Source organism: Colossoma macropomum, unplaced genomic scaffold (assembly GCF_904425465.1).
Source record: "Colossoma macropomum unplaced genomic scaffold, Colossoma_macropomum, whole genome shotgun sequence".
In the NCBI taxonomy this organism is placed as follows: Eukaryota; Metazoa; Chordata; class Actinopteri; order Characiformes; family Serrasalmidae; genus Colossoma; species Colossoma macropomum.
This window is the reverse complement of record NW_023494785.1, coordinates 38,899,218-38,923,374: the sequence shown is the minus strand read 5'-3', so window position 1 is coordinate 38,923,374 and position 24,157 is coordinate 38,899,218. Positions and strand designations below refer to the sequence as shown.

The 24,157-nt window shown below is 41.4% G+C and overlaps 1 protein-coding gene across 3 annotated transcripts; it reads right to left on the bottom strand.

The window, feature by feature from the left end:
- Window positions 1-975: 975 nt before the first annotated feature.
- Window positions 976-24,062, bottom strand: LOC118823945. 3 transcript variants are annotated; one of them, XM_036593819.1, is made up of 10 exons: window positions 23,987-24,062; window positions 18,507-19,213; window positions 15,370-15,885; window positions 8,438-11,928; window positions 7,320-7,536; window positions 4,833-4,985; window positions 4,658-4,750; window positions 4,392-4,563; window positions 4,067-4,274; window positions 976-2,618 (listed from the first exon to the last, which is right to left on the bottom strand). In XM_036593819.1, exons 2-10 carry the CDS (start codon window positions 19,162-19,164, stop codon window positions 1,317-1,319), a joined length of 6,810 nt encoding a protein of 2,269 aa, XP_036449712.1. In that variant the 5' UTR covers window positions 19,165-19,213; window positions 23,987-24,062; the 3' UTR covers window positions 976-1,316. The 3 variants fall into 3 exon arrangements, with proteins under 3 accessions (XP_036449712.1, XP_036449720.1, XP_036449728.1); XM_036593827.1 differs by having other exon boundaries at window positions 4,869-4,985; XM_036593835.1 differs by lacking the exon at window positions 15,370-15,885.
- Window positions 24,063-24,157: the final 95 nt, after the last annotated feature.

Below are 24,157 nucleotides of genomic sequence, written 5' to 3'. Positions count from 1 at the left end.
ATATCAGTCATTTATAGGTCATTGGGACATTATTCAAAGGGTTTACTTAGTACATGTTTACTGTTGGCCTGCTAGAGCATGATTAACATAATTACAGAAGAAACACAGATTTAGGTTCCCTGGGTCTTTCAGTTACTATGCCGATGCCTATAAAGAGGCAAAAGTAAAAAATGGTTGACCATACAAATATATCAGTGGTCCTGTAGTCAGAAACTGACCATTGATGAAGGAAACTGACCACTTTATGTTTGAATAAAAGGCATTAGTTTATGTAATACTTTCGTTTGTGTGCACGGGTTTGGGCATTATTTTTCCTTTGTTGAGGTCTTAAAAAAAGTACTACGTTTGTTGCTTAAACTTGCGCAGAAACCCTGAGAACAATGGATTGGCCACCCCAAAGTTCAGGCCTCAAAATCACTGGATGTGTTTAGTATTACTTGGATTATGAGAAGCAGAAGATTCAACCAACTTCTAGGACTGAACTTCGGAGGTGTGGAAAAATATCCCTGCAGATTTCTTTGAAATAAACAAAAACAAGTCCCCTGAAAGGAACAGCTACACTGTAAAAAGTGAGATCTACCCAAAAAATGTACCTCATGTGGTAACAAGTAAATTAACTCGTTTTATTCAACCTAAACAAATACTTTGAACAAACTATTCTTTCAATTAGTCATTTTTAAGTTGAATAAAACTAGTTTAATTGCTTGTTACTGTAAGAAGTAATTTTTTTAAGTAGATCTGACGAGACACTTTTTACAGTGTATAAAGGCAAAGAGTGGACCCACTAAATACTGCAAAAAATATTATTACTTATTTTTAGTTGTTAAAGCTTCTGTGTAATTTTTACTGCTTTCTTTCTGATGCTAATAAATGAATAACTTGTACACAGTAGTCTTTTTAACTGGAAATTATTTAAAGGAAATTTCTGTCCACATAACTAATATAAACACACAAACAACAAACAAAACAACAGCAAATTATCCATGCCATTTACTTAGCAATTACAAGTACTTACAAAAAGACATTCTGACAATTGATAATTAGGACAAATTGCACCTTTAAATACTCACTGGCATGACATCTGCTCACAGGACATCGTAATTTACAATTACAGCTATGTTTTTAAAAACAGTTATGCACATATTGTGGGCATAAACAAAGGAATTGGAACAGGTAGTACAAAAGCAGAACAGACCAAAAAAGTGATATCACTGTCGGGCAGCCCTTCTACGTCAAGCAATAACTTAATCGATGATGATAAATAAGTAAACAAAACAGGTTTAATAGAGCATAAGATCACAGTAAGTTAATACACTTCAAGCAGCCCCCTGGCTGTGAAACTTCAGAAAACAGTTGTGATTGCGCGAAATGCAAAGGAACACGCAACATTTGAGGCATCGTACACGGGACGTTCGCTCGCAACCTCCAAATCTACACCTGGCTTCTTCGCCTTCGGCAAGCTGCTCTGGCCAGTGGCCCAAACCGTCATACCGCGTGGCTGCATCAGGCAAAGGAGTCTCAAAGTCATTAGCAGGGCCCACGCTCGTATTCGGGCTGGGCCGTTTCGGAGCTGGGGTATATGGAACTGATTCTTGAGCAGTGGTACTGCTGGGCAGGATTAAAGCTTTGGATACTTCCAGCCGGAAAGCCATGAGTGACAGTGGCTCAGAAACGTTGTTCTGACCTTGTTTGTACTGTAGCCAGGAGTTAACTAAAGCCAGATCAATAAGGTCCCAAAGTACAGACAGTGGCCAGGCACCGGCTGATGGACTCGTGCATGGTGTGCGATAAAGGCTTCTCAAGTCTCTGTTTAGGTTGGCCGCCTTGATCGCCCGCTCAAAGCCGCTGACGAGGGACGTCGAGCGGGACTTTTCCTTTGTTACTGCTGACAGGATGAAGCCATGATGGCATCGGAACAGCTTCAGCTTCCCATCAGGGGTCATAAACTCATCGCCTACTTGCCCCCTCGCACCACCAACCTTGCCAGCACTGCGAACTCCTACCTCTAGCAGATGCTCCAACATGGAAGGTGTTGATAGCTCTGGTTTGCAAAGGAAGATCATCCCTTGGTTATCGCCCTTTTCCCATGAAACCATTTTCTCAACCACTTCTTCTCTGTTGGAGTCGTTTATACGCAAGTTGAAATCCATGACCAAGCCAGTAACACTTATCATGACGGTGTGATGTAATGAGTGAGTTGGGTGCCTCTGAAATGGAAGGGGGTACTGGTCAACTCCATGGTTCCCATGTCTTTTAAGCGCTCGACACCCTTCTCGGACTCGGTTCACTATTGCTTGAATTTTCCACAGAGGCTCAGTCTTTGATACGGAAAGGTCTGTGCAGTTCTGTGTATTCTGGTACCCGCTCAACTGAGAGAACACAGACGGTTTAGACTTTTCACCTGCCGCAGGTATCTGTCTTGGGGTTTCAACACTGGCACCCAGCTCATTTGTGCTCTTTTGACCACTTTGTTCATCCCCGTTCGTATGTCTGGGATCTCCTGTTGGACTGGCCAACCTCAGTTTATGAGTGAGTTCAGAGAACCTGGAAGCTGACATGGCATCAGCAATCAGCGGCACTCGAGTGCAGTCCTCCCAGTACAGCTTCATACTCGGAAACTTACAGGAATAAAAGACAGAAAGATGATTTTCAGTATATGAAGACATATATTCAGGATTCAGAGTATAGGCAAAATGCTATATTGCGATTATACAATGGATTGGCCTACTTAGAGCCCTCAACATCTTTGGATGTGTTCGGGCTTATTTGGATTGTGAGAAGAAGGAAATTCAACTTCTAAGACTGAACTTTGAAGGTGTGAAAAAATATCCCTGGAAATTTCTTTGAGAAACTCAAAGCAAACCTCCTGAAAAGAATTTAATAAAGACAAAGGGTAGACAGTAAATACACCAAAGTCATTGTGGCTGCTATGTAACTTGCTTTTCGTTTTTTTTCCCTGATGTTGAAATATGAACAACTTGTACTTAATGTCTGTTTTGACTGGAAACTATGTTAGCATTGGGATTATACTGCCCCATATTGCAACTGTGATGCGCCTTACAACAGACTAAACCAAAGTGGTAAACCCTTGATATGGTGTGGTTAAAGACTGGCCTGCACTGTTATGACCAGAATTATTCACGTCTTGTTAGACTTGATTTGTTCCTTTTGTCCTAAAGGACACCCAAAGTGATTAATCAGAGGCTCATCTGCATATGCAGACTAACAATATTAGTACTGTGAAGGCTGATATCACAATAACAATTAGAAAACAATACATTGTGCAGCCCTAGTATTCCAAAGCAAAATGCCTAGAAAAAAAAGGGGTAAGACCCCCCCAGATATACACATTTGCGGAATGGCTATGGTCTAGATTTCATCTGGATCACTTCATTCCTAGAATTTATTGCCCTGGAAACTTTGATCAATTATTTGGTACTGGATAAAAGTGATCAATACGTTTACATTATGCTAGCTATAGCAATCGTTGGATAAAATTAGGAAACATTTTAACTGTCTTGTTAAAGATAATTTAGCTCTGCCAAATTACATAGTGTGTTCTGTCATGCCTAATGATCATTTATGCTATTGTTGTTGCCATAATACTGTTGTAATCATTATATAATTACAATAACTATTCAATGAAAGACATTTACATTTCAAGTGTTTCTATTTTACTGTCATTTGTCTTTTGTCATAGCTTATTAAAATCATATAGAATTATTTACATGCAAATTGATTGAGGTTGCAAATATTATTTTAAAATATCTTTTTTTTGTGTGTTGTACACAACTGCAACATTTTGAAGAACAATTTTACATATAAATTATGCATTCTGAGATCTTATCCCAGGAAAGGGGAGACACAGGGCAGGCGTGTTATTCGTCTTATCTAATGAGAGTGTGGCCAACTGTATTGGTCAGAACCCTTGGCCACTGATATTAACCAGAATATTAATAGTTAGGTTTTTTATATTTTTATATTAATAGGTTATTTTTAGTACAGGACAAATGCTGATGAAAACTTTTTTTGCAATACTCTTTAATCCTGCAGTGTTATCACTCACCTTTAGGGTGCCCATTGCAATATGGATCCCTACAAACTGGGCCACCTCTTTATCAGTAACAGGCTCTGGCAGTTTTGACACTTCCCCTGTGAATGCTGCAATTTCCTTCCATGTATCCCAGCTAAAATACTGAATGAAGTAGTCAATAGGCTTCCAATTCTCTTTTCTACCTTCCTCTTGGTGTTCTTCTTGAGAATGACCTCTATTTCTAAGGAAATGAAAAGAGAGAAAAGATTATGTAGATATAAAACAAAGACTATTTTGGAAGCAGTTCCTAATATTATGCTTGTTTATGACAACAAAACCTCTACCGCTCTGATCATACCTGCTCAATTCAACCTGTACTGCTCTGTTGGTGCGGATACCATGGTAACAGGACATAATGTGAGTTTCGGCTTCTGGCTCCGACTGAAAGTTATCAACGTCATCCGTGTCTGAACTCTGGGAGAGGAATTCCAGAAAGCCTTGGGCACTCTGTTGTTCAGTGCCAACATCACCTGCAAGATAGTTGAATATTCCCACAAGGCAAAGTAAATATAAGCTTTGGTTAAAAGAAAGCTTTTACCTCAGTGCTCAACCACTGTTATTTACCCTCTTCAGCGCTGGAGTACAAAGTATGATGCATTTCCATTTGTGCGCATCCCACGCTGACTTCCTCGCACTCATCTAATCCAGACGTCTCCCCTGTAGCACAGCAGAAAGGTGTAAATGTTGATAAATTGTCCAGCGCTTCACATTCTTTCTGAGAAAAATCTAGACACCATACATGTTTCTGATTTTCCGGTCCTTTCTTCTGGCCCACCTTGCTCATTAAGCGGAGGCTCCACAAGTATCTCTCCCTCTTCCTCCTTAACAGGGTAGAAAATGCATTGCTTGCCAGCAGACTGAGGCACTGCCGAGGAGCCAGAGGGAATCCCATCTGTGGAATATTATAGATTTCAAATCATTTTGCGATTAAGTACTCCAACATAAAAAAAAAAATAGTTTAAGATTAAGAGACCCTTATTGTTCCCACAACGGGGAAATTTCACCTCTGCAATCTAACCCATCTGTGCAGTGAAACACCACATATACACTAGTAAAGACACACACTAGGGGGCAGTGAGCACACTTGCCCGGAGTGGTGGGCAGCCCTATCCGCAGCGCCCGGGGAGCAGTTGGGGGTTAAGTGCCTTGCTCAAGGGCACCTCAGTCACATACTGTTGGCTTACGGGTTCACTTTCGAACTGCTGATAACATAACGACGCTCAGTATGTTTGAAGGAGAGCACTAACTGACAGTTCTGTTACTTCCCACGTTAGCTAGCATCATGGAAGAAAAGGAAACCAATTTTGTCCACCCAAAAGGACAGCGGCCAATTATGCTATCTTGGACCAATGTTTAGATCAGAGGTGTCAAACTCAACCAATAAAAGGGCCACATTTAAAAATCTCCTCAAATCTGTGGGCCAGAGAAAAAAAATGTATCTCATTTTTAATTAATGGTGGACACTTGAAATATTTAAAATTCAAATGTCCCCTGGTGCTTGGTCTTAAACCTACCTATTTGCTTGAACTTGGGCTCAATTTCTGAGCTGCTGAGCTGACTTTAAGTGTTTACATTGGTTGAACTGCAGCTGAAATGCATTTGGTGATATGATGATATACACCGATCAGGCATAACATTATGACCACCTCCTTGTTTCTACGCTGATTGTCCATTTTATCAGCTCCACTTACTATATAGGTGTACTTTGTAGTTCTACAGTTACAGACTGTAGTCCATCTGTTTCTCTGCATACTTTATTAGCCCCCTTTTACCTTGTTCTTCAGTGGTCAGGACCCCCATGGACCCTCACAGAGCAGGTACTATTTGGGTGGTGGATCATTCTCAGCACTGCAGTAACACTGACGTGGTGGTGCTATGTTAGTGTGTGTTGCGCTGGTCTGAGTGGATCAGACACAGCAGTGCTGCTGGAGTTTTTAAACACCTCAGTGTCACTGCTGGACTGAGAATAGTCCACCAACAGCGTCCTGTAACCACTGATGATGGACTAGAGGATGACCAACACAAACTGTGCAGCACCAGATGAGCTATCGGCTCTGACTTTACATCTACAAGGTGGACTGACAAGGTAGGAGTGTCTAATAGAGTGGACAGTGAGTGGACACAGTGTTTAAAAACTGCAGCAGCACTGCGGTGTCTGATCCACTCGTACCAGCACAACACACAGCAACACACCACCACCACCACGTCAGTGTTACTGCAGTGCTGAGAATAATCCGCCACCCAAATAGTACCTGCTCTGTGAGGGTCTATGGGGGTCCTGACCACTGAAGAACAGGGTAACAAAGTATGCAGAGAAACAGATGGACTACAGTCTGTAATTGTAGAACTACAAAGTGCACCTATATAGTAAGTGGAGCTGATAAAATGGACAATGAGCATAGAAACAAGGAGGTGGTCATAATGTTATGCCTGATCGGTGTATGTGACGTGATATGATGGTGTGGAACTGCGCAGCATTGTGTAGAATTGAGGTGTAACCACTAGCCCATAGACTGTTGTTGGGGTAGGAGAGTCGGAGCACATAACGTTGCAGTGCATGGTGGGGGCTGTAGTGCAGCACATTGTGAAACGGGCTAATTATAATAGAAAATTACTTTTGCGGGCCAGATAGGACGTGGGCCTTGTGTCTGAGTGGGGCCTAGATGGTTGCCCCACTCAGGAGCATGACCTCCCATCTTCAAAAGTTATTCACGATAACACACTTGTTAGTGGTCACTGGGCCTGGTTTACAAGTATGTTTGTTTCCAAAATGTAATTCAAAAACTACAGTATATTGGTTGCTCTGCATGTCAGACAAAAATACCCCTTTCTGTCAAAAGTGGCTCTTGGCTAAATTAGCAAAGAAACCTACCAGACTTACTGATGACAATTAGATGTCTGCCTTACGAGACTAGAGGAAAGGTAGGCTAGAGACGTTGCCACTCCATAGATACGTTTTTATTCTCAGGCTGTGCAAAGTAAATACGTGAATTCTGAGTAATACTTTACTGGTCATAAAGGTGGCTATGTAAAGGTGGACAGTCAATTACTTGTGCCCATCCCTAATACTAGAATTAAAAAAATAAACACATTAGTAATATATAAAAATCAGTGAAATTCATAAAAGTTCACTAAACGGCATTTGAAACACTCAATGCTGCTGTATTATGTTACCTAAATCCAAAGAGAATAAGTCTAAACTTGGTTTTTGGTTTAAAATACTTACCTAGGCATGTAGTATGATGAGTTTGCATATTCTGGTTTCCCTGTAAAACATGGGTTTCGTGATCCTCAGCTTTAACCAGAAACACCTGGATACCTTGCAATAAACCTCTCTCACTAGGAAGGACACCATGGGATGCTGGAACTGAAGTACTGCCTTCCATTTTCACATCAGTAGAGGTGCCAGTAGAGGTTAGGCCTTCTTCTGGTTGTGAATTGACCTTCAATGAAAAAGAAATAGCAATTAAAATTTACTTCAAAAGCATAAGAAAATGAATTTTTGGCTTCAGAACCAGATTAAAACAAAAACAGGTCCTTATGACATTAGCAAAGACACAGTAGGTTTAAAGGCCTTTACACTGTATAGAACTTCATTTACTCTCATCAGCCAAGAAACTGAATCTGGGGAGAAGATTTTAGAAAGACAACAACCCGAAACAAACAGCTAAAATAACTAGTGAAGGTGGAGAGGCTTGCATGGTCTAGCCAATGGCTATATTGAGGAATTTATAGAGGACTGTGGAATTGTGAGTCCAACTTTGGGGATTTTCAAGAGAGGAACGGGCCAAAATTGAACCAGTTCTACAAAAGATTATGACTTCTTACTGTAGACTTACTGCACTAACGTTAATTTGTGGTGTCTGAACACTTATTCCCTATCAATGCTGTTTTTTAGACATTCTTTTTTTGCTCATATTTATAAGTAAAAGCCATTGTGTGTGTAAATCTAAAGTGGATATATGCACTTAAAGTATGTTACATAACATAAAAAGTGTCTGAGTAGTGGTATTCCCTCACAGTATGTATCAAAAAGTATGCAGAGTTATAAAGATTGTTCATATTCAACTCCTGAATAAGGTAAAATGTGAAGAACACAAAGTCGGCAGTTATATTTTTCGTGAGGAAGGATATCTTCGTCACTTGACGATGTTTTGTTTTGTTTTGCGACATGTAAACATTAAAAAAAAACAAGGAGAAATTCTGAATAAAAGTGCTGTTTCTGATTTTTGCATCATGTTCAGTGTGTGAAGGTGTTAACACAGGCACAGGATATTTCGGTTTATACGATTCTGGTAAATGTGCAATGACTTTTATATAAAGAAGCTGTATTTGGATACTCACCTGCTTTCTCATTCTGACCTGAGGTGTCAGGAAATTTTCTAGGACCACTCCTGATGAAGTCCCATTCTTGACTTGCTGTCCAGACTTTTGAACCAGTGAATCGTCTGCTTTCAGCACCTCTGCAACCCTGGAGGGAACAGGCTGCAACTCAAAAACGACCTGATCTTCAAGGGATTCGTCTAAGGTCGACTGGGCGTGAGCTGTAGTGGCACCGCTAACTTCCCTTTCTATATTCTTTTCCTCACAGTTATCTGTGAGTGAATAAAGCTGAAAGACAACCTGGCATTCTTCTTTATCTGTCTCCGGCTCTTTTGTACCTCGGTTTTCAGCAGTGCTTCTTTTTCCGAGCTGTTTCTTTCCCCTACCTCTGCCACCTCGTCCTTTTCTACCTCTCGTCATGGACGTTTTCGGTTGGTTCTCTTCTCTCTGAACAAGCATCTCCTCTTCCTCCTGCTTAATCTCAGATTGTTCTGTTAAGTGGGCATCCTGAGCAGATGTTGGATCCATGTTTTCCACAGGCAGCTTTCTCTGAGATGGCATAGCGCTGAGGTTTAGTTCGCTGTGGCTTGATTCATCTTCCTGTCGACCAGAGGCCTCTTGGGAATCATTAGCCTGAGCAGGAACATGGTCATCTTCTTCACTCTGGTCCTTAACCATGACTAAATTCACATCTGCAGGCAACTCCTCTTTAATGTCCATGCTTTCCTGAGGATTGGAAACTGAGCTTCCCAGAACCGACCCCAGTTCTATGTTCTCCACTTCTGAGAACTTCTTGTCGTTTGTTTGAAAGTGGCATGTGTCAGGCTCTGTGGATGACACCTGTGCAAAAGGTTGACCAACTTCTGTGGAACTTTTACCAAGTGTCTCAAAATGTCCAGCATGGGTGCCATGATCAAGTCTGTCCTCAAGTTTGCCCTCTCTTTCAACAATGTTTGACGTTATTGGGAACGAAGGAGAAGAACTGAGGGCTGGGAATGACAGTCCATGTACATCTCGGTCCCCCAAACCAATCTCTCGCATCTCAGTTTCCACATCCCAATCTGCAGATACCTGTATTTCAAAGTTGCCCGAGTGAACCGCACTTGCGAGGATTACTTCATTTGATCTTGGACTCGTTGTCGGACTATTAGAAACATCACAGGTGACATTAGAGTGCACGAGTCCACTTTCAGAGTGCATTGAAGCCATGTGCTCCTGCAAAGCAGACACCTCTGAGAACATCATCCCACAATCATGGCATCCGATTGCGAGTCGAGAAAACGGAGGGCTTAGTGCAATTTCCTGATCGATTTTTGTAGGAGCTTTACGCTTCCGCGGAACTTTTGGCTTTGTGCGCGAGAGTGCAGAACTGAGACTAGTGTCCTTTTGGAAATGTGAGAAATCCCTCTGATCCTCTTTTGGCTCCTTTATCTTTGCTTTTGTTTTCTTTTTCTTTTGGTTTGCCGTTTTCAGTGCCTTATTCTGAGTACCTCCCTTTGCCTTCACCACTGTAGCATCCTGGTCATGAATTTCCTTGGTTTGACACTTAGCTTTTAATGGCTGCTCTAATCCTGTGGCCTTGGCATCCAGCTTGTGCACTTTTAGCTGTGGCTGCTTGTGACCTTTCAACAAAAGCAAGGCTTGCTGCTTAATTTGATCTTGACTTAAGGCTTGAGAAGGACTTTTTTGCTCCTTCTGTCCTTGTTTTGCTAACTGGCAGATCTCTGTGCCATTTTTCACCTTCGCTTTCTTTCGAGACACTGCTTCCGGTGTCTTGCTTTGCTTTTTTTTCTTCTGCAAAGGTGTTTCATCTTGCTGCGTCTCCTGAGCCTTTCCTTTCTTGGCCAAATCTTTCTGTTTTTCAAGTTTTCTCTTCTGAGCTTTCCCTCGTGGTTTTTGTTCGGACACGTTTGTTACCTTTGGTTCATTGGGTAGATTAAAGGCCTTGATGGCCCCTGATGAATTTTCAGCTGTCTTCGCTTTTTTATGTTTCTGATTTTTCTGTTTCAACAGTGGCGCACTGTCAATTTGTGATGAAACTGGCACTTTACCATTCGTATCTTGTTGATCTTTTAATGGGCTAGTCTTGGACATTTGTAACACCTGCTGCTTTGGACGCTTTTCCTTGTTCTCTCCCAAGCGTACAAGTTTCTTGCTCTTTGCTTTTTCTCTTTTTTTTGGTGCAGACTTTGACGGAGTGTTAGTTTTCTGAGCAGGTGCTATCTGTGAAGAGCTTTTTGCAACTTTATCCTGAGCTTCCAGGTGCTGTGACCTATGAGTTACTTGCTTTTTAGATTTTTTCTTCTTCATTGGCAGTATCTTCTTAATATGGAGGTCACTTTTAGCATCTGACAGATTCTGTTCTCCTGTTACCACTGTGCTTGGTTGTAAAACTGTTTCATTGCTGGGTTCCTGTTCAAAGTGGGAGCTTTCTTGATCTTGCTGCTCATTGTTGGGAGAAGGTGATTTGGGCTGCTCTGACAAAAGACATTTTGCAGACTCTTCTGACTGTCCTTCAAGGTCTTGACTATTATCTAAGGTAACAACACTCGTCTGCTCAGTTTGTGGCTCTGTTTCTACTACCGAGTCTGTTTCAGCAGGCTTTTCCTCCAGGGACTCTTCATGGGTGATGGTCTCTTCTGCAGCCATGATGTCTGTTAGCACTGGCGCATGTTCCTCTTCAGTTCTCTGAGACTGTGTGCTTTCAGAATCATTTGTGGAAATCAAAGATGGTGCATCCCTTGGCCCTACAGTGCTGGTATCTGAAGTACCTTGGATACACTGTTCTTCTGCTGTATCATTAAGTTCATGAGTTACCTCCAATGGAGGGGTTGAGACTGACTTTTCTGTCAGTTCTGGCATTAATTCAAGTTGAACCTCCTTTAACTGTGCTCCTGCCGTATCTGATTCAACAGCTGCCACCTGTTCCTCTGGATTCACTGATGAAACCATAGCTGTCTCTTCCTGAACCATAGTTTCCTCTTGTTCAACAGCCACCCCGACCTCTAATGACTCTTTGCAAGTGGTTTGCTCAGTTCCAGTTAACATTGTCCCCTCATGCAATGGCGGGGGACCTGTTTGCTGAACTACGACTGGTTGAACTGTTGGTTCTGTAAAATTAAAGTGCAATGGCTGTATGACGCGTTGTGGCTGTTGCATTCCCATAGTTTGTGTCTGAAAAGGTAACTGGTCAAGTCCCAGTATTACTAGCTGATTCACTTTCTGGACGTTTCCCAGTTTCTCTATTAGTCTTTTAATTTGTTCAGCTCCAAGTGGGCCTATTTGCTGTGGTGTTGGTCCAATTGCTTCCATGCGTAGGACTGGTGGTTGCACTACTGCACATTGAGTTGAAGCAGGTGAATTTCCATTCAACTCTTGTGCTGCTAGAGTGGTAATGGAAGGAGTGGTGGTTTTACACTGAGAGTGCTTGCTCTTAATGTGATGAAGCTGTGATTTGGCTGTCTTGAAGGATTCTTCACACTGTGAGCATGCAAATTTCTTAGTGGATGGACCTGCAAGAGTATAAAGTGGTAGATATGAATGTTTTGGCAATTATGACAACCTCAAAGCATTGTCACTACAGCTGCATGTATAAAACATAAGGGAATCATATAATAAATAACTGAATCAAAATGAGTTTGCATTATTCATTATACTCTAAAAACCCTAGAATATAATGACACACATTCAATGTAAAGTTTCTCTGTTTGCGCTGAGGAAAGATCATGACCCTGTTTTCATTAAGCTTCATAACTCACTCAGGATGTAACATATATTTTGTGTTTCATTAGCATAGTTGACTGTTTCTTAAAATAAATGACCGACACACCTCTCAGCCAATCAGAAACATTTGAGGACTAGTTCCATGCATTAGCGTACAAGCAACCCAGTGATAACTGTATAGCTATAGTTCAGAGGAATGGTTTCACAATGCAGCTCATTCCTTCAACCAATGCTGCTTATTCTACAGGGAGATTCACTTAAAAGAGGCCCCGAATATTCTGTAAGAACTCTCGCCAGGACGAAGCAATCTGAACGAAACAACATGCAATGTGCTACTCAGTACATAGAGCTTCAAACAAGCCAGGATGCCCCTGCATTGGAGCGATGAGGTAGGTGCCGGACAGCCGTCACGATGTTTAACCTTTCGGGCGCATAGCCCCGTACACCTTCATGCGTCTGGCAGAAAACAGAGATCACTTCCAGCATCACATGTAATGCAATCGAATACACATACGACAAGGTATGCTGTGTATTTTTTTGGTTCAGATTGCTTCATCCTAGGGGGAGTTACAACAGAATATTCGGGGCCTCTTTCAAGTGAATCTCCCTGTGTTTGCTAAAAAAACAGAATTGCACGAAAAGCAGACAGGGATGTGCTATTTCTTTTACTTTTGACTACATTTTTAACAGGATCTTAGTTTCTCACAGTACCAAGTTTAGCCAGTGCAGTCTATGTTATATTCTCTCGCATACTTGCACCTGACGGTCATGCTGCCATGCATGATGAGCTCAGTTTTACTTATCACACCATCTGTTTAGATGACATTAAAGTAAAGCGTTTTCTTATTTTTTGATGTTTTGGGTCACACACAACGCTGCACTGCAGTCTCCACTACCTGTATTTCAGTCTTACAGTCACTTATGAAGAGCAACATTCATTGCCAACTATTTTTTTTTTTTTATCAACATTACCGATAATGTGGATTATTTGTCCCAGCCCTAATTGTATTGTTACTCTCTTAAGTTATACAATAAAAAATAACATGTTTAATAGGCTACAAGGAATGTTTTAACCTAGCCTTGAAGAAAAACTGGGTCCTTCAAGTTTGTAGCAACAAGTCCTGCACCCGGACACAGTTAACTGGTTTTCCGTGGTCATATATCATATGTCATATATCAGTTATGCAGCTGTAGAATTAAAAAAGTGATTAATGTAAACATGGATGAACCAAGTACTTGTATGTATGAATATGTACACATGTGGTAAAATATTATATATTAATATATACTAATGAGTTATGTCAGCATCAGCTGTACAGCTCTCCTTTACAACTACCCAGTCTCCTCAAAAACCTCTTTCTGCCAAAGTAGGATACAAGCATCAACCGATACAAATATCAGCAGAAAAGCAGCTTTTGCCCTCCAGCCAAATATGCTTATTATATATTGTTATATATCATCTGTACTAAACGAGTGTGCTGAAAACTAGAAGGTTTGGACACTACAGAGTATCACCTCACAACTTTGTATTATGATGCAAGTAAAAATACTGCATTTTTACCATGGCTTATCGAATAATGTAAAAAAAAAAAGATTTAACGTTATTGGGAATTTCATGAAGCCACATTTTCGTGCATTGGAAAAAAAAACAGCATAAAGCAGAACTCCACTTCTATTTAGGGCGAGGGTATGCCGAACTCTTTACCCGCAGAACATTTCAGCAAGGTGATGATATCTGTCTACTAAGTAAAAACTGTTCAACCACAACCAAACCAGTGTGGTTTGGCCTCAACACCATTCCAAACTGAAACAATTCAACCACTAAACAAACTGACAGTGAGGTACGGTAATGGTGCCATCACTGAGCAGTGTTTACATATTATGGAATAAAAACTGAAATATTTCCATTTGAGAGGTTAAGCTGCCTAAGTAGATCTCCTTTAGGCATCATAAGTTTTCTAGGGTATCTTATTTTGACCAAATTAGACAAAAGCAATCCCTTACTCCCACTCAATGGACAGCATTCATCCATAATTTCATGGCACCTACAAAGACTATCTATGAAGGCGGGAGTCTGACTGATGTAGAGCATGTCAGATTATCTGACCAAGTGGGGGCATGAAAATAATAAATAGAACAGGTACAAAGACCGAGCCCTGAGGAACACCCTAATTAATGGGAACAAAAGAGGATTTGTTATCCTGGAAAGAGACTAATGCTAACCATACACTAGAAGACTTTGAAAAGACTTTTGAAAGACTAAAGTCTGACACCCTCTCACATCTAAAGACAATATCAGTTTTTAGTCACAGACTATGATTTTGCAAAGGCTAGAAATCTTGCAGTGTCACTATTTGCAAGACTGCAACTAGATTTTTAAGATTATTCCCCATCATGCACCTGGTGGAAATTTACAAGCAGATAAACACTTTTCCTTCCACTATATAGTGGTACAGATGGGAAGATACGGTGGCTGGGCATGTAGAGATCTGGGGCTCAGCCTAGTCCACTGTATAACGATATACTCTGGCAGATCATCACCCACAATCTTTTTAATTAACCTGTAAAATGTGCAGTTACTTTTTTAATCTGCCAAAGATTTACACATCAACAAAACATTCAGCGACTCAGCATTGTTGATTGAGTGAACTAAACCATAAAAAACAAACAAAATAAAAAAAGCACTGTAACAGAAAGCAAGAAAAAGACTGACCTAAAACAGCCATCCTGACCATCTTACGCTAAACGATCGAGATGACGCGAGCGCGACGCAACTCTAGCAAGACTCTCATGATTTTATTCTGACATTGGAAATTTGTCTGCAACAGTGAAATCGCTTGAAAAGTCGTTTGGTCGTTAAGGCCAGCATAACTGCTGGAATTTTCAGCAGCTCCAATAGAGTCAACAACTGCAGCTCTCTTGTTCAAATACAGCTTTTAAATGTCTTTTAAAGTGATACCTTCAGCACCTTTTACAGACTATACTGGACAGACCTATGGATAACTCAGTGAGCAACAGCAATAGTACCAAAAAAGTACAAAAGCAATAGCCAAGTAGAAAGCTCTGGTTCAAATTGGGAGCCCCCACTGTATCAAGAATCCACAAGCTATATGGATGAAAGTAAGAGCTATAATAATTTAGGAGTTGGAATCATTGAGTAAATAATGTGATTAATCACAAATAATCATTTCAATCACCTGACAGCCCTACAAATAACCATGAAGGCTTACCCCTATTTCTCTTTTTCTTTGTGCCTTTCGCTGGGTCTCCTGTGCCCTCTGTATCTCCTTTCTCATGTGCTTCCAGGTGTTTCTGAAGAGCCTTGGGCATGCTGAACCTCTTGCCACATTCTTTGTGTAGGCAAACATACGGCCTTTCCCCGGTGTGGATGCGCTGGTGGTATTTAAGCAAGGTGAGAGTTTTGCAGGGTTTGCCACAGTCTGAACAGGTGTATCCATGCTTGCCAAAGTGGACTTTCTTATGGTTCGTGAGCTCGGATGATCGGCTGAAGGCTTCTCCGCAGATGGGGCACTTGAAAGGCTGCTTCTCCGTGTGCGTACGCTGATGAGCCATGAGCTCGGTGGAGCAGGTGAAGTGTCTGTCGCAGACGTAGCACGCGAAGAGGGCATCCCCTAGCATGCACTGCTCGTACTCTGTAGGGTGGTTCATTTTGAGGTGCCGCTCCTTGCTCTTGTTGTCGCTGAAGATGATGTGGCACTCAAGGCATTGCAGCGACAGCTGAGATGCTGTGAGTGGATTAGAAACCAGAACAACTCACTAAAGAACACACTTTCGTAAGGCCCTTTCTAATGACATTCAAAGAAGAGCAAATGGGTAGAAATAAACAAGATGAATTTTAATATTTTTTGACAGAATAGATGAATAGTTTCAGTAGTTTTTTTTCCAATCATTAAATTTTAACTTCTGATTAACTGCCATATAAATAACTGTGATGAATAATTTAAAGGTACTTTTTGTTCACTGTATGCAACTACAAACATAAGCTAAATTGGCTAATTACAGATCTTGCTTTACAGTTAGATACCTAGAAGCTCCCCAGTGATGACAGAAACAGCTCCAGCTCAAATAACCAAACATTTCTTCACCACTGCCCTCTAAAGGTGTTACAGCACTAAGTCAGAAGTTAGAACTTTTACTGTGCTCATAAGACCCATGATGTGCTTTAAACAAGCAACATGTTGACAGCGTGGGGTTACTTCACATTTGAGACAAGAAAAAAAGGAAACGTCAGTATTTCAAAGGGGAGGCACTAGTAGTGGGTAAAATACCCAGTGGAAGTTCCTCCTAAGCCACAAATAAGCGCAGAAAATGCAACATACAAACAAATCGTGCTAACGGTAGCCCTTTACACGAATGTCTGAGTCAAATATCGTTCGCAATAACTCATCTCCAGCTGTGTAGACAGTTACAGTCCGGGTTAATATTAGTCCAGGTTGTTAACAAAGGAGTGAAGAGATATATGGAATGAACAGCAGAGCAAGCCGAAAGCCAAGCCAAGGTGCCCACTAGCCCTGTCTGTGATGTGCCTGTGTCAGTCAGCTTTTATTAAAACAATACATCAAAAAGTGGAATTTTTATCTGCACCTCTCGGGTAGTTGGATTATTTATAGATTAAGATTATAGATTAGATAAAGTGACCCTTATTAGTCCCACAACAGGGAAATTTCACCTCCGCATTTAACCCATCCATGCAGTGAAACACCCCATACACACTGGTGAATGCACAGACAGTAGGGGGCACACTTGCCCGGAGCGGTAGGCAGCCCTATCCACGGCACCCGGGGAGCAGTTGGGGGTTAGGTGCCTCGCTCAAGGGCACTTCAGTCACGTATTGTCGGCTCAGGGGATCAAACCAGCGACCTTCCAGTCACAGGGCTTGTTCCCTAACCTCCAGCCCATGACTGCCCCGATTAGTATTAGTCAGTATTAGTATTCCATATTGGCAGATACTTGAGAGTCTGTTCCTGCAGGACATCAGCAGTATCAGTGCATTTAATACAGTCCAGTGCTGTCTTGATTTTTTTTAATGATTGGCTGAAAACATGCCTTATGTTAATATGTTATTGTATCTATTATCAGTTTATTTCAGCATTCAACATAAAAGCACATTATTAGAAACAAAAGCTGTTTCATAGTGCTTTATAGTGTCTTAATCTAATGTACTAGCCACAAGCTAACGTCATTCTAAAGCTTACACAAAGCAAAAGCTAACATGCTACAACATGCCACAATACAACGACACGATGCGATAGCAAACAAAATGCGCCTTACATTAAAATGTTAAATTAATGTATCATTTTTTTAGTGTATTAGAGCATTCAGCTTTTTAAAAGCACATTATTAGAAACAAAAGTTGTTTTATAGTGCTTTATAGTGTCCTAATCTAATGTACTAGCCACATGCTAATGTCATCCTAAAGCTTACACAAAGCAAAAGCTAACATGCTACCTACAATACAACGACACGATGCGATTCCATAAAAAAGTGCCTTACATTAATATGTTAATGTATCCTTTTCCAGTTTATTAGTGCATTAAACTTTTTAAAAGCATATTATTAGAAACAAAAGTTGTTTTATAGTGTTTTATAGTACCCTAATCTAATCTACTAGTCACAAACTAATGTCAGCCTCAAGCTCACACAAAGCACAAGCTAACATGCTAGCCACAATACAACGATACGATGCGATACCAAACAAAATGCGCCTTACATTAAAATATTAATGTATCAATTTTCAGTTTATTAGAGCATTCAGCTTTTTAAAAGCACATTATTAGAAACAAGTTATTTCTTAGTGCTTTATAGTGTCCTAATCTAATGTACTAGCCACAAGCTAATGTCATCCTAACACTTACACAAAGCATAACCTAACATGTTAGCTACAATATAACGATACAATGCGATAAAATAAAATATGCCACAATATAATTTGATACAATTCGATACACTTTACTGTTGGATCCATGCTGGTCAGTCATGCAGTTCTCCAACTGGCCAATCATAGCAGCAGCGAGATGCAGAGTTAAGTTAATGTTCATATCATGTTCTGATTGACATAATGCTGAGCAGTATCAAAACTATGTTCCTGATTAAGTGGTCAGCAAGTGTAAGTAACATAGAAATACATTTAATTTATATTTAAACGTACAGTAAAAGTATTTAGTGCATGTCAAAACGTAACTACATAAGAGAATTGTTTTTCTCCTAAATTTCCATGATGCGTAAGAAATACCTGAATAGTGATTTTGGGATTTTGACCTGCAGCTGTAAACAAAGTATTCATTTACACTTGCACACCTGTAAAAAACAACATGAACAAACAGAAGTGAAGGTGAAGGAAACTTACATGTAAGAGGGATCACAGTGGGCTTGGACATGTCCATTTTCAGCGGATCCATTCTATCCTTCTTTGGAGGAATGTTCTTTCTGGCAACCTTGGCCTCTTTGGAGCCTTCCTCATCTCTGGGAGAGTTCGACGTTGAGTCTTCAGGGGAGCCGTTTTCACATGTCGCCTCTTTATCAAGGGCACTTGGATCTAATGTTGCTGTGACCTCTGAACCTACTGGGCCTTCACTGGGGTCTGTGTGGACTACGAACTCACTAGGGGGCTCCGTGGGGTTCGAGTCTAATACTGAACTGTTGGCTGCTGTTATTTCATTGGGCATACCTGGGTCTGATGAAGCATCAGACAGTGTTAACTGAAGCTGAGAGTCTTTGGGGTCATCACTGCCAGCTGTCTCCTCCTCATTTGTCACTGTAAGCGCACTTTCTTCCAGCGTTATCTCCGCTGGTGATATTGGTTCTATTATTGCTTCTGAAGGGATGGGTAATTCCAATTTCTGCTCTCCAAGGCCAGTTATGTGCAGTGTAATGTCTTTGACGTCTGCATGTCCTGTGTGGTCTAACGCTGTTTGTGGACAAGTTTCATGATTTAAACCTAAAGGCATATCTCCTTTAGCGAGAAATAGGTCACTGACCGATGGTTCGGCAACCTCCATGATCATCAGCTTCCAAATGAACCGATAAATGAGATCTTAGAAGACTCCAAAGTACCTGAAACACACACAACAAATATTTATACACTTATGGTTTAAAGGGGTCTAAAACTAGAGTTTAATATATTACTTGTCATGTATACTGAAGGTCAGCACTGTATCCTTTAACTCACATTTTGGTATCATTTTCATTTATCAATATCTTCTCACTACATTACCCAGCATGCATTCCGCATATACATCATACGAACATTAGGAATCCCTGTGGTGTCAACCAATTCTAACTGCTAGCTTTTCCACTGATCTATAGGCTAATAAATACACCAGAACAAACAAATCAAAAACAAAAAGGAAAACAGCAATTCCATCTTTTAGCCACTAATTGGAAGCCTGAGACAAGTTTTTACCCTTTCAGTCAGTGAAAAGGAGCCAAACTGAGATATCAAGACAGCAGGTAGCTAACATTCCACTGTAATGATGGATTGAAGACCGTTGACTTACTACAGTTATATGACTGCAATAATTTAGTTGTCTTTCTAGCAGCAACTTCAGCTATTAACCTTCCTTCATGTTTCATTTCAAAACATTCCACTCCTCAAAAATCCACCCCAAAGCAGTTACAGATGAGAGCAGAACATCCAGGCACTTTGCAACTGTGTAATACCCCTGACCCTTTATTAGTTGAAAGCAGCCCCTCTAATTTGACTGGTGGTAATAACAAATTCTGAGATCTTTGACAATTTAATAGCATAAAATGTGACGTTACTGTAACCTAATTACAACGCTAACATTAACATGCTTAACATGGGGTTAGCAAGCTAACTAAAACCCTACAACTATAAGGTGGGCTGTAACATAACCTGCCACAATGGCGGATCTTCCATAAAGCAAATACCATTGTAAACTTTTTATTGCAAGATTTTAGACATGGTGGCACTAGCATTCTCAAATTGGCAAAATGACTGGGTTAGTTTTCACCCAAAAGGGGGCGTTGTCATTCAGACGACAGGGGAAAGACGTATATCTGCTCTCATCAATATGGCTTGGCAATGTTCTGCCATGTTGGCAGGGTTCGTTCCTTGTTTACATGCTCCAAATACTCACAGCGTGAGAGCTTAAAGAGGTGTTTTATTGCGGTTTCTCAATACTGCTTCATTGAATCAAATGAAATGGGAGTGTATCCTAACCAACTCCAGAGGGATGTCGAACAACTACATAATGATTAGCCTTGCTGACAGTCTAACTCCCAAATAGCAAGTGAAGTAAAGATCTGGACATGCTAATGCTAATTCACAGACTTCTTCCTAGCTGGTATGTGTTTTAAGGGGCTGTTCCTTTAAGTAGGTCAAAATTTTTAAGTCACTTGAAGCCCAAGCACAGTTTACAAACGCTTATTTCCCTTAGCCACCGTGAGATTTACCTCAGTGAACTTGCTGACATTTTTCATTCAGTTAACTGTAGCTTTACCTCAGTTACTGACGTATTTCACTCAGTCACAGGAGAAGAACAATACAATCTTTGACTTAACTCAGTTAGTAGTGTATTTCACTCAGGTTTGTCATAGCCTGTAGATAGCTTTTCAGCAAACCCTGCTTGCCTGGCTATTTAGCATAATGACACGACTGCTGTACTGTACAAAATAACCTCCACAAAAATCCATATTAGACCACACAAATCTTCCATTTACACTGATGAAGTCAATCTAAAGTCTTTCAGAAAAACAAACACCAATCGTGTGGCAGCTCAGCTGACGTTACTAGCCCAGTCACACCTTAATTTACTTCACCTCAGTCATTTTAGCTGAGAAACAGCAGAGAGGTAAAACATTTCGTTTATTGGTGACATTAGCAGTAGCATCACTGCGTACGTCACCAACACACCTGAGATCTGCTTCGTGTTCCAGTTTGCCGCACCACCTTAAATGGTGCAATACTTTCATCCGGGCACCCATGAGGCTTGGTGAGGAGTAGCAGCTTAGCTGTTTTCAAACATGATAAATCCACTAAACGGTGTTGAAAGTTTTAGTCCATTATATCAATACGATTAGAGTATAAAATGAGCTTGATCTTTATTCACACTTTCACCGCGAAGCTTCATACATGCTGTTTAAACAGAGCTGTCCGAATAGCTGATGAAACTTTCTGCTTTCTTTGATTTAGATCTGATCTGTGACCTCTAAGGCATGTAGATCCACACGCTAGTCATGTCTGCAAACATATTTAGTGAGACCATAAGCTACAGATCAGTCAAAATCAATGAAATCAGGGAGAAAAGTTTTTTGATTTTTTAAAATTATTCTAAACCAGGTATTTTCAACCTGTGGGGCGCAGACCACCAGTGGCCCGTGAAGCACCCTCTAGTGGTCCGTGGGCCCGAACTCAGGGGGAGGCAGTAGTTCGCAGTGGGCCGGTAGTAACGTATAAATGGAAACACCGCAGTCGCAGGCTAATTAAACGTCATCAGTCTGAGACAACGTAGCAAAGAGCAATTGAAAGGTTTCTCGGGGTGTTTCTCCACCCTTGTTCGCTGCGGACCGATCAAACTTTTTTTCTTTAGTTCGCTCTGTTTTGACGTGTGTAAACACTCCACCCGTATTCAGGTCTGCATCAAGCAGCTGTAACAGTCCAGCAAAACCTGCAGGTCTCGATCAGAACCGAACCCTGCTCAGTTCTGGTGGGTCGCATTTTATGATTAAATGAAGGAATTCATGAACAGAGCTGACTTTCCTCTTCTTCTACCAGCTCGTCTGCACTGTATACTGTCAGCACAATCTGCCCATTTTAACGTCTGACTATTTACAGACTCTCATTGCTCTCATATCCTTCCTGCAGTTCGAGGTGCAGCTGATAAGAACGACAGACGAACCTTAATAATAGCAAAGATCTGAGTTTGATTTCTGGCCGAACCTCAGCAACTTGAGTAGTTAAACAGATAAATTAATGACAAAGAAGCAGTAATCAAGTAAGGTTTATTTTTATTGAAGATCGTGGTGACAGTAGACCAGAAGCCCCCTGAGCGGAGTGAGGTTTACTTCAAATTAGGCCCTGAAACCCTCAAACCTAAAGAGACATCTTGACACCAAACAGTCACCGGGAGCCGAGAGTATTTTCAGTGAAAACGTGATTGGCTGCAGCTCTAAATGATGGTCCACATCTACATCTACCTTTTCCTTTTTCCCCCTTTTTTGACATCTCTGTATACATATGGTTTTCAAACATGTTCTTCAACATAACTGCAAATTTTGGTTTCTGTGATTGAAGTGAAATGGATGATCTGATCTTTTGCAGTCCCTAATTCAGAGGTTTTCAGTGTGAGCAATTAAGGGAAAAAAAAGATTTTAAGATTTAGGCCGCTATGCTTTATAGTTATACACAGGTGGGCCTTGGCGTGGAAAAGGTTGAGAACCCCTGTTCTAAACCAGCCTAGGCTGAAGAACCCTGCCACAATGGTGGATCCACCATAAAGCACTGCGATATGACATCCCACTGCGGATATGCATCATAAGAAGGGGACTTTCCTTGTCTTTAAACCGGGAAATTACTCCACTTACTACATAGGTGCACTTTGTAGTTCTACAATTACAGACTGTAGTCCATCTGTTTTCCCCTTATACCCTGTCCTTCAGCGGTCAGGACCCCCATGGACCCTCACAGAGCAGGTACTGTTTGGGTGGTGGATCATTCTCAGCACTGCAGTAACACTGACGTGGTGGTGGTGTGTTAGTGTGTGTTGTGCTGGTCTGAGTGGATCAGACACAGCAGTGCTGCTGGAGTTTTTAAACACCTCAGTGTCACTGCTGGACTGAGAATAGTCCACCAACCAAAAATGTCCAGCCAACAGTGTCCTGTGGGCAGCATCCTGTGAGCACTGATGAAGGACTAGAGGATGACCAACACAAACTGTGCAGCAGCAGATGAGCTATCGTCTCTGACTTTACATCTACAAGGTGGACTGACAAGGTAGGAGTGTCTAATAGAGTGGACAGTGAAGTGTTTAAAAACTGCAGCAGCACTGCGGTGTCTGATCCACTCGTACCAGCGCAACACACACCACCACCACGTCAGTGTTACTGCAGTGCTGAGAGTGATCCACCACCCAAATAGTACCTGCTCTGTGAGGGTCCATGGGGGTCCTGACCACTGAAGAACAGGGTAAAAGGGGGCTAACAGAGTATGCAGAGAAACAGATGGACTACAGTCTGTAATTGTAGAACTACAAAGTGCACCTATATAGTAAGTGGAGCTGATATGAGCGTAGAAACAAGGAGGTGGTCCTTTAAATACTGAACAAGAGCGGTCCACACAGTCCAAATATGAGTATGAAACGACTGGGGAACTGAATACATTAAAAATGGTGAACTGTCAGATGAACATCAGGGAGTGGAGCTTGCTAGCTACATTATACTACACTGAGGGAACTGGAAATCCTGCTGAAGAGCTTCGCAGTGCACACCAAGCCATTATACCGCGCCACCGTCTGAAATGTTGCTCAACAGTAGCTGCTATATGACCCGTTTAAGTGTCGTTTTATGCACGGTGGCTATTTAGGACCAGCTACAGCTTAGACTGCGCCTATCGACTACAATGACCAGCCGTAACAGGATCATTTCGAATGCAGTCTTCATAGTGAAACCACCACCGCTCACCGACTCGCCCACCAGACGAGCCAGACCTCTGTTCACCTACTCAGTTAGCCCATTGTTGACTTAGCAGGTCAGCCTCACCAAACGCGCAGATACACGCTTCGCTAGGAATATCCGGTATATTCACTACAGGCGCCGCGAAGTGCACAGAACTGCAAAAGCAGCATTATATTCGTATACTTAGCCTACCTGTTTTGTTTCACCCGTGCAAGCATCACTGCTAGTAGTACAAAACCATCACTAAACCAGCGTGTTTGACGTCACGAATAGCCAGCGGGAGGAAGGACTACAATTCCCAAAGAATTGTAGTCCTTCTCCGCTGGCGCTTCGTGACTACAATTCCTTGGGAATTGTAGTTCT